General features: G+C 37.7%; 1 protein-coding gene across 2 annotated transcripts; it reads left to right on the top strand.

The window, feature by feature from the left end:
• Positions 1 to 4,146: 4,146 nt before the first annotated feature.
• Positions 4,147 to 6,405, top strand: LOC103130987 (uncharacterized). Of its 2 annotated transcripts, none has more exons than XM_007542523.2 (3): positions 4,147 to 4,570; positions 4,686 to 5,045; positions 5,144 to 6,405. In XM_007542523.2, exons 1-3 carry the CDS (start codon positions 4,471 to 4,473, stop codon positions 5,311 to 5,313), a joined length of 630 nt encoding a protein of 209 aa, XP_007542585.1. In that variant the 5' UTR covers positions 4,147 to 4,470; the 3' UTR covers positions 5,314 to 6,405. The 2 variants fall into 2 exon arrangements, with proteins under 2 accessions (XP_007542585.1, XP_007542583.1); XM_007542521.2 differs by having other exon boundaries at positions 4,239 to 4,570; positions 4,683 to 5,045; positions 5,144 to 6,363.
• Positions 6,406 to 11,135: the final 4,730 nt, after the last annotated feature.

Here is an 11,135-nt window from a genome sequence, read left to right as displayed (position 1 = left end):
TTCAGGACGAGTCCAGAGTGACAAAGACGTCCTCAGAGAAGGACGAATCAGACTCCATGTGTCCAGACTGAGGACTGAAGACTCTGGTCTGTATCGATGTGGAGTCAAAACTGAGGATGGATTCAACTCTGGAAGATGTCGACTCAAAGTTACTGGTGAGTTTGAGCTTCAATGTTTGATTATCTGAAATATTAATGCAATGAAGATGATATAAACTGCAGAAAATGGTCAGGTTTTTCTGTTAATCAACTAAGAATTTGTTCCTCTTGTGCCATTTAGCTCAGAAATAATTTCTATTTTCATTTAACCTTCAGTAAGAAAAGCATCATGTGTCAAAGAAGAGAATAAAGTATGAATCAGGTAGTTAGAAGTGTAACATGTTTATCAACCAAAAGACTGTTTTTATGTGGATTATTATGTTTTCACTACATTTTGTGTTTCTACTGTTTCTCTAAAATCCTAAGCTAAATACAATATAAAACAAAAACATTTTACATGAACATAATCTGACCAGATGTCTCTAATGATGCACAAAATGCTTTTTATTTCAATCAGTTTTTATCTTTTGATTCATTTTAATCAGTTTTTATCTTTTGATTCTTTCCAGCTTTTTCTGAAATCTTCCTTCATCAGAGAGAAAAATCAGAAACAGACAGAAAAGATTCAGCATCAGACAGTCGAGGACGGATCGGCCTCCATGTTTCACTGGGACTGACAGCAGCTCTAATCACAGTTTTACTGATCAAACGTGGATCCAGAACTCCTCTGGTGAATCGGCTGGTGATGAACTATAATTCAACTGTTTATCTGAACCCTGAAGCTTCAGGAAGCAGCTGATGGATCCTGAACTCACTTTGGATTCTACTTTGGTAAACAGAGGAGATCATGGACTCCAGTCCTGACAGCAAAACAATCCCACATCATTAATCCTCCACCTTATAAAATCATAACAAAAAAAAAGCATCAGGATCAACAGATGGTAAATGGATTGAACTTATATAGTGTTTTTCCAACCATTTTGACACTCAAAGCACTTTACACACTCACAAACATTTATACACCAATATATAGATCAATAGACAATTTGAGGATAAGTGCCCAGGGGAACATCAACATGTGGCAAGAAGCTGGAATCAAACCTACAACCTTCCGATCACAAGATATTGACTCTACAGTTCTTTCTTTTTACTCTACAGAGCCACAGAGGAACAGAGCATTACTTACAGCTTCCAGCAGTGAGGGAAATATTTAATATTCCCATAAATCCTTGTTCTGTTCTGTCTGATGACCCGTCCAGCTGCCGCTGGTTCTGACCCGCTGGCTGCTGAACACAAGCGTTCTGAACTCAATCAGAACCTGGAACCAGAACCCTAATCTGAGCTGCTGCAGCAGCTGATGTTCTAACATTAAGCTTTATATTGGAGCGCCACCTGGTGGTGGAGTTAGGAACTGTGAGCTCATAGAGCTGAAGGTCTGAGTGACGGACTGACTGGATCAATTCAGATTCATTTGTTCTGGTTTTATTCTTTGTCCATTAGAACCTAATTTATATATTAAAAGTTCATGATTACTGTTTATCCTTTAAAAAATATGATAAATTTGATTTATTTTGATGACATGTTGATCATGTTGCAGTGAGTTGGACAAAAAAGTAAACACACGACATGAGTTTATATCAAATAGCAGATAAATATGTTTATTTGTAGAAAGTGATGAAGAGGAGCTGCTGCTGCAAAACCAGCAGAAATGTTGGATCAGTTAAATATCTGGAGATCAATCAGCTGATCAACATTTTTACTGGGATTTTTTTTTTGCTACTTTATAAAATATTTATTAATAAAAATAACCAGATTATTAACTTTGATGCTTTTAGCTTTATTTTGCATACTGAATGTTAATGCTTTATGGAACCTTTGCAAGACAACCTTTATTACACTATGAGCCCGTATCCTGCCGGCTCCACCTCTGTGCTTCATTAAAAGAGTTAAACAGCTGAAAGTCGTTTCTGTCTGCTTATTCTTTTTTAAATGTCCTGTACATATTTACTTTGTGAGTTCTTTTTGATTTTTTCAAACACTGATGTTAGAAACTAAAATGTTTCCAGATTGTTTTTGTTCATCCTGATCTGAACTGATGGTTTTTACTTCAGCAGCTAAACTTTAAATTTCTCCTTTTGATTGTTTTGTTTCTTATTGTTGGCAGAAATATGAGGATCAAAATCCCACCTGAATCATTTTCCAGTCCAGCTGCTGATCATGTTACAGTTAAACAACATCAGCAGATGAACCAGTTCTTATGGTTCAAACTCCAGCAGGAACCATTTAACAGAGAATCCTGTAAATATTTTGCGACTTTCCAGCACTAGAGGGAGCTGTAACGTTTAGTATAAAGCTCTACACCAGGGGTCCCCAAACTACGGCCCGCGGGCCTCCACATTTGGTCCGGCCCCCTGAACAATACCAGAGAGCATTCTGATTTTTTTTTCTTCATTTATTGTATTTTCCGATTTATATGTTTATTTTTCTTCAACCACCAGGGGGCTCTTTAGCAGGAAGTGTGTCCTGTAAACTGTGGGTGTTTTGTTTTGCATTGCTGCCATCTGTTGGACTTTTAGGGAACTGCTTGACTTTTATGTTATTTAATCAGTACGGTTGTTTGCTAGCGGTAGAGCAGATGAACACGTGTCTACGCCGCATTCCAGGTCGAGTTCTTTGAAGCGATGCCTGTAAGTAGCAGCTTATACTTCAAAACGAGCCTTTATGTTAACATGTGAGAAATTAAAAGTTACTTTCCCTCAATGGCATATATACTAGTCAGTCCCAGTGACCGTTTCACTCATGGGTTTTTGTCCATATGCTTTCTGGGTAAAAATCAATCGAGAAACGCCCCCTTGCCCCCCCTCAACAATTTCCGGCCCCCCACCAGAGAAGGGAAAAGTTATGTGGCCCTCACAGGAAAAGGTTTGGGGTCCACTGCTCTATAGAGCTGATCTCAGATCTGTAAACAAACATTTCAACAGTGAATAAAGATCCTGACACCATGTCTGCATGAATATGGATTTATTAATGACATGAGAACAACATAAACAGAGAAAACAGATATAAAAACTTTACGCTCAGAAACAAAAAGCATCAATTAAACAGCTTAAAACACCAGAACAGATCAATCAGTCCAGAAAACCTTAGAACCAATATTTTACAGTATATTCTATATTATTTTTTAACTTTTCAGAGACACTGGAGGTTGAGTTTATTATCTATAAGCCATAATCAAAGTTACTAGAAATAAAAGGTTTAGAATATGTGAATCTATATAATACATGCTACTTTTACTTTCTGGATTAAGTGACAAAAACTATTGAACTTAACAAAATTCTCATTTTTTGTGCTCTTGTTTATTTCTACAGTGGAATAAAATTAATATATAAACACAGTTGCTGATGAGAAAACACTCATTTAATGTCTCAACATACATTTATCACTATTCAGTAAATTGTCACTGCTGAATGGGTAAAATGAATTATTTCAGGAATTTGAACTTTCAGTTTATATTTAGTAAAACTGCTTGTATGAAGCGAATTGATATCTGAGCTGTGGGTGGAGTCACGTGTTTAACTCCTCCCACGCTGCCGGAGAGAACCGAAGAAACTTTTTCTGCCTCTGAACCTTCGTGATTCTCCGGTGTTGAAAACTTATAATTTCAGAGACAGTTTAACCATAAATTATAAACAAATTAAACATTTTCTGATTATGAAATATGAAACACATTTCATCATTGCAGACATATTGATCTGTGAAGCTTTTCAGACTTTTATATTCGTCTGTTGAAAGAAAGAAAAGAAACAGGAGATTGAAAATTATTTTACAATATGAACTGGGAAACACAATTTTATGATTTAATTATTGTATTATACACTTACTCACTAGAAACGTGATCTTAAGTAAAAGGTTTTATCCAACTCTAAATTATAGACACACGGGATCCACATAAAATGTAATAAGCTTTCTCAGTTAATTTTTCTTCTTTATCAGCGTCAACACTTTGTTACCTTGTTAGTTGTGTCCAGCTTTGCTGCTGATCTCTACAGGTCAGATCTAAATTAACAAATTGACGAATTATTTCTGCTGTGCTATTTCTGCCATGTGTTTCCAGTTACAGACGGTCGAGGAATCAAACCAAAGGTTGTTGGCAGCTTTCAGCACACAGGAGAATTCAGCTCCCAGCGTTTCTGTTCACTTTGCTTTGTCAGCTCCTCCTATTGCGACTCAGACCACAGATTCTCACAGAGCACAGAGGAGAAACTCCCTGCTTCCCGATGAGTCCAGCTTTATGAATGCAACAGGGGAGGGAGAATGTAATGAATGTTTGCAATAGGAAGAGGAGGAGCTCCTATTGCAGAAGTTTGATCACTTCACCGTCTCTAACTGGAAGGATCTGCAGCAGGAGTCCAGTTGTTCCTCATACTGACTGATGTTGTTCCTGATGTCCTGCTGCCTCTCCTCCTCCTCTTCCTCTCTCAGGATGAAGATGATCTCCCTGCTGCTCCTCATCCTCAGCTCATGTCTCTGTGGTCAGTCTCCATCTTGTCTTTGTGACAGAAAGCTCTCTAGATGGAGCTGAAAGACTCCCATGTTCCAGTTCTCAGTGTGTCTGCTCCTCTCTTTCCCTCTCTGTCTCCTCAGCAGCAACATTTGTAGTGAATGTGACCCAGAGCAGCTATGAGGCAGAGGAGAACCACAGCATCACTCTGGAGTGGACCTTCACCACCAGGACTCAGGGATCCTACAGGAAACTGTTCATCTACTGTGAATTTAGAACCTCAGTAAAGACCCGGATAATATATGTTCATCGTGATGGAGTTGAGTTTCCAGAGTCTCAGGATGATCAGTTTTCAGGACGAGTCCAGAGTGACAAAGACGTCCTCAGAGAAGGACGAATCAGACTCCATGTGTCCAGACTGAGGACTGAAGACTCTGGTCTGTATCTGTGTGACGTGGAAACTGAAGATGGATTCAACTCTGGAAGATGTCGACTGAATGTATCTGGTGAGTTCAGTCAAAATTATTCTGGTTTTATAAATAAACAGCTTCTACCTCATTTGTTTAGAATATTAATTAATCAGATGTGTTTGATTTGTTCACAGCTAGAAGGAGTCATTCTGAACCAAAGATTAAACCTGAAACTACAAACGAAACAAGTCTAAGGAAATTGGGTCATGTTGTTGCATTTGTTGTAGTTATAGCTGTTTTGTCCAGTTGTTTCTTGTTCTGCAAAAAAGTAAAAACAGGTGAACATAACCCTCATGTTTTATAAATATTAACACATAAAATAGAAAGACTGATGTTCCACTGGATTTATTAACTTTATTTTTACCCTGTAATGTTTGTGGTAAACTGGTCCTGGGTTTACTTCACCTGTTGACCACTGGAGATCACAACCACTGACAACCCCACAAGGATAAGCTTTGTAGATAATGGATGGATGGATAATGTTTATTTATTTTTTATTGTAAAAGTATTAATTGTTCATAGATGTAAATATTCAGTCAAAACTTCTGCTCTTGACCAAAATATTTTAAGAGCCCAAAAAACATTAAAAATGAAAGAAAATATATTTTTGACTCCATTTATCCATTGATTCTAACAAATACTGAATCAAAATGTTACAGTCAGATGTTTCTTTGTGAACTCTACATTCTTTATGAACATTTTATACATCATTTCTGCTGAATCTCAGAAACATTTTATCTGCTTTCCCACTCCGTTCACTGTGGATCACTTCTGGTTCATTGGAAACATTTAATCTGAGATGATCTTCACTCAGACACTGTTAGGATGAAAGTCCAGCAGAAACTCCAGAGCTCCAACCTGCTGGTCTTCAGCTACTCGCCCTTTATTCATCATCCAGTCTGTCCTGCTCTGTGGTTCAAACTCAGCAATAACACAGAACTGAGACAAACTCTAAAGAACAGTCAGGACCGACCTTCGCTCCATCAAGGTCCACAGTCAGGAAACTAACAGCTAACATCTCTGCAGACCCCACACATCCTGGACACCAACTCTTTCCCTTTGGGTTGAATGTACGCAGCGCTGTTAGCATAAACAAGTCGCCATAGAGACATTTTCTTCCCCAGGTTGTCTCTCTGATGAACACTTACAGTCTCAACTGCTCTGCTGGGAATCAGTTTTATGAATATCACATATTTATGTCATCATTTAACCATGTTGTCTTCTACTGTGATAATGCTGTGTAAATGTCAGTGTCTTAATTTTTTCACTGTGTATTTAAATTTAAAAGGTTTGTGCATTGAGAGCAACTAAAGTCAGATTCTTTTGTTCTTGTACATAAACTGTTATTGAAGTCGGTTCTGGTTCTAAAATTCATTAAAAGGTGAGAATATCTCTGAGGTCTGTTCCTGTTTTGATTAAGTTTAAGCTTACAAGAAAACTTAGTGTTTCAGAAAGGAAAACATTTAAAAACCAGAGATTTTTTTAAACAACTTCCTGTTAACGCTGCATATAGTTATAAATCATAAAGGTCTGAACTGGACTGGAGCTGATCCAGAACCAGAGTGAAATCTGAACTGATCTCCATCAGACTGGATGTGCAGGGAGCTGCAGCCATCACTGGTTTCTGAACAAACTTCCTTTAATTTCATCATAGTAACTTTATGGTAACTCTGTCCAGACACATGGAAACTGGTCATCAGACTCAGAAATCCAGTTTCCACAGAACCTGAGGTCCAGTTTTCTGCTGGTGACTGGATTTATTCTCTGGTCCTGATCTGACTGAGGCTGAAGTTACAGCAGCTTCAAAACAAAACAGATGTTTTCATTAAAGAACCTCGATGTTCTCCTCTGTTCTCACTGTTATAGATCTATAATGACAGGTTTTAGTTTTATAATATTAAATTAATGAGTTCATCCTGATGACCATCCTGTAGCTCAAAGAAAGAGCCTAAATAATGAGTTGTTTTAGTTTGATTAAATAAATAAACTGATCATTATTTTGGTTAAAAAGCTGCTTTAACACTTTGATCAGTAATTTGAGTTTTATCGATAAAACCAGGATTGTGTTAATAAACGTCTTTATCAAGCTGACAGGCTGGTTTTAAATCAACTCAAACATTTTCCTCCTTTCTGATGCTTCACCTCAGTTAGAGTCAGATCAGGTCACATGATCCTCAGATTCTGGATCAGAACCAAGAACCTCACCAGACGTTCAGGCGACCAGCTGCAGATCAGCAGCAACTCCAGCCTCAGGCAGGTCAAAGGTCAGGCTGGGTGTGCAGAGGAAACCAGAGTCCAAACAAACCTGCAGAATAAAATTCATCTACCAAGTTTATTACAAGTCAACAACAGAATAAAAACTCAGAACAAACTGTGGATAAAAACCAGCAACAGATCTGAGATTCTGTTCTCCAGAGGAAGATGAGACCCAGAGAGGCAGATGGATGGAAGAAATGCTGCACCTTTATGCAACATTCTAGTTTTTTACATGCACAAATATTAAATAAATAGGAAATAAACTGTATGAACTGATTCATGTTAAGCTTTGAAGGTTCAGTAATTAAAACTCTGACTTGGTATTTATGTTTCTTGATCCTCACACAGTAAATCATGAATGAAACTATTTAGTAATAAATGATTCAAAATGATCTTAATATCAAAACGTTCTTCTTTATATAAAATGGAGATTTGATGTAAATATTTTGGTCCCAACATAATTAATGTGATTTTCCAGGATAACATTATTTACCATTAAAACATGTCAGCTTAGTGTTTATTTACAGAGATCTGCAGAAGTACAGATCTGTGCTGTTATTATATACTTTACATACAGTTTGACTTCCTGGAATCTGAGTTACAGGAAGTGTAAATCTGGAGAAAAACCAGAGGAAGCAGCAGGTCCAGTTCTGTTAGTGAGGTGGATCATCATTAGTTCTCGTTCTGAGCAATAAAGAAGTTTGTCCAAGAAGTGGTTCTGCCAACATGAACAGTCACATTAAGAAACTGCCCTGAGAAACGAGAAACGGTTTTGTTTGTGGGAAACTTGACCTGCGTTGCATCGACAGCGTGAAAGAGAAAATGGACATCAGAGCTGCTCTTTGTTTAAAAACATATAAATAGTTTTTACTGATGTAGCAGCAGCTGTTCAACCACTTCAGTAAAAAACACTTTAGTGTTTATTTTCCTTATTTAGTTATAATTGAGCTAATTTAGTATTATCCTCTCTAGTGCTCTACAGCATTAGTTTATAGTCCTTTATTAAAATATGTTCTATATTTATCACTATTTATCTTTCATTTGTGGTCCATATTTCAGTTCTGAGGTTAAATCAAAATTTAAAATCTGCAACGGTAAACAGTGTTGAAGGTTTGAGCTAAAATAATTTCAGAAATACTGACTATAATTTAGGACTATGATTTGTTTTATTTTTTCCACTGAGGAAAACGTTTCATATGTTTAACTTCTTGATGTGCGATAACTCCATGTGGATCCTCCGTTCAGCTTATTGAATATTATTTTAATCAGAAGAAAATAAAATGCAGCTGAATATGTATTTATTATTACTTAAAAACTTGTTGCTATAGATTATGAAAAGAATCACAGAGACAGACCAGTTAACCTGACAGTCATGTGTTTGGAAACCAGAGCAAACCCACAATGCAAACTCCATGCAGGAAGACCAGGGCTGGGAATCGAACCCAGAACCTTCTTGATGCAAGGCAACAGCTCTGCCAACTGCACCACTGTGCAGCACCAAGATGTCTTTTTTTAAATGAAATGCTGAATTGAATTAAATGTTTGATGTTTTAAATTATCAGTAAAATGAGAATCTGCAGAGCTGCTGAACCAGAACAGAGCTGAGCTGTTTTTATATTTATTACAGTTTGACTTCCTGGAACCTGAGAAGATCAACATGGAGGAAACGATCAGAGGATCAGCTGGTTTGTTCTGGTGGTTTTTCCTCTGAACAAGAAAGAGGTTCATTTATTTAGAGACCAGTTCTGTTTAGTCAACATGAACAGTCCTGTTGACTAAACAGGGTGACAACAAGTTGTGTCAACAGGACCAGAATCAGACTTTCTGCTTTCTGACAGACATCTAGAGAATCTGTTCCAGAACCAGAGATAATGACAGAAACAAAGATTTTATAGCGTTTATTGACAACCTGACTGTTTATCTGCCCTCAGTTTTTCATAATGGTATCATGTCACATCCTCACACCTGATTGGCCACAAGGCAGCCAGGCTGCCAATAAAAACAAAGTTCTGCCTTAAACAGGGCGGAGCCACTGACATTTGGGCTGCTGTTTGTAAATTCACAACAATCAACAATTAGCATTAAGGATAGAAGAAATGAAGTCAACAAACCAGCTTCCATGTCTGATTAGATCTGAAACAGCAGCTGATCACCTGGAAAATCCCTGAGAAAAGCATTTAAGGTTGGAGATGAACTGACTCTGTGGATGTTCCTGAAGGCACCACAGAGGATCTCAGCTGATCTAGTTGAGGAGTTTCTTCACCAAATGTTTTCATGGTTTCATGATCTGTGTCTGCAGAGCAGCAGAAAACAGCAGAACCTTCATCACTTCCTCTTCACTTCTCTCTTCCTCTTCACACTGATTCTGGTTCTGAATGTGGTTCTGGTGGAGATCAGAGGAGGAAACAGACCAGAACCTGGTTCTATCAGACTGTTGGACTTTATGACAGGAGAACAGATCCATCCGTCTGTTTCTCTTTCCTTCCTTCAGTTTCTCCTCTGTCAGGATTTCAGAGCAGTTTGGTTTCATGTTATTGTTGATCTGCTGTCAACAATAATATTAAATCTAAATCTATTTTCTGAGATCTGAACTGAATCTATTCAGAGAAAAACGACCAAAACGGCACTTTTTTAATTTATTGATTGACTGCAGGGCAAAAGTTATAGACAAAAATGTCCATCATCACTTTAGTGCTGAAAATGTGTTTTAGTTTCCATCTCAAGATGTGAGTCAAAGTTCTGACACCTTAGAAACTCAGAATAAACTTTGGGTCCATTTATTGATGATTCACTGTCATCTTTCTATAAACCTTTGGACTGAAGTATTTTGTTGTGAATCAGTATAAAAACATAATTTAATCTTTGAGTATGGTCAATATATCTAGAATAATAACTTGTTTTCTGGAAGCTGAAGGTTTTGTGTCCTGAGGAAGAACATAGACAGTAATCAGCTATAATATCATCTTTTATCAGAGCTGAGCTCTGATTGGCAGAGAATGGATTCCAGGAAGTCTAACTGTGAAGAAAACACCTGCTAGTATAAAAAGGAGGAGTAGCTGCTGCCTCAGATGGACACAGAACCTGTTTGATCTCAACCTGCTGCAGATCATCAAGACTTTACTGCTGAAAACAGGTATAAAAGATGACTAAACTCTTGTTTCTTTCATTTTATTGCTTTGCTGTATTTATTTCTGTGATTTCTGTAAAACAAACAGATCAATTCTGATCATGAGGAGCGACTCTGAAAACTTTATTTAGTTTGAATATTAGAATAATTTATTATGACTTTAATAGGAACATCGACACCCTGTGGACAAAAATGCTTATTTTAGGTTTTCTTTGAGAATCAAGATCACATCACAGTCACTGATGAAATCTATTGACCTCATCAGAGCAGCAGCTAATTTGCTTTTCTTTGTTTCTAAAAGTAAAGACTAAGAAAAATCTGAATGAAGTCAAACTGCAGATGTTCCTCATATTGTGACTGATGTTGTTCCTGCTGCCTCTCCTCCCTCAGGATGAAGATGGTAAATGGACTGAACTTATAAAGCCCTTTATCCAATCATTTTGACCTCTCAAAGTGCTTCACACTAGAGTCACTTCAACCATTCACACTCACAAACAGCTCAGTAGGCAATTTGGGGTTAAGAGACCAGACACACAGTGACACGTGGAACCAGGAATTGAACCTACAACCTTCTGATTGCAGGACAATGACTCTACCCACAGAGCCACAGTCGCCCAAGATGATCCCCAGGATCCTGCTGCTCCTCATCCTCAGCTCATGTCTCTGTGGTCAGTCTCCATCTTGTCTTTGTGACAGAAAGCTCTCTAGATGGAGCTGAAAGACTCCCATGTTCCAGTTCTCAG

Source organism: Poecilia formosa, unplaced genomic scaffold (genome assembly GCF_000485575.1).
Source record: "Poecilia formosa unplaced genomic scaffold, Poecilia_formosa-5.1.2 Scaffold705, whole genome shotgun sequence".
NCBI lineage: Eukaryota > Metazoa > Chordata > Actinopteri > Cyprinodontiformes > Poeciliidae > Poecilia > Poecilia formosa.
This window is presented reverse-complemented; position numbering and strand designations above follow the sequence as displayed.

Coding starts and splice junctions, on each gene's coding strand:
- LOC103130987 (XM_007542521.2), top strand. CDS start 4,471: ATGTTGTTCCTGATGTCCTGCTGCCTCTCCTCCTCCTCTTCCTCTCTC. Junction 4,571..4,682: donor CCTCAGCTCATGTCTCTGTG/GTCAGTCTCCAT, acceptor CTGTCTCCTCAG/CAGCAACATTTGTAGTGAAT. Junction 5,046..5,143: donor ATGTCGACTGAATGTATCTG/GTGAGTTCAGTC, acceptor ATTTGTTCACAG/CTAGAAGGAGTCATTCTGAA.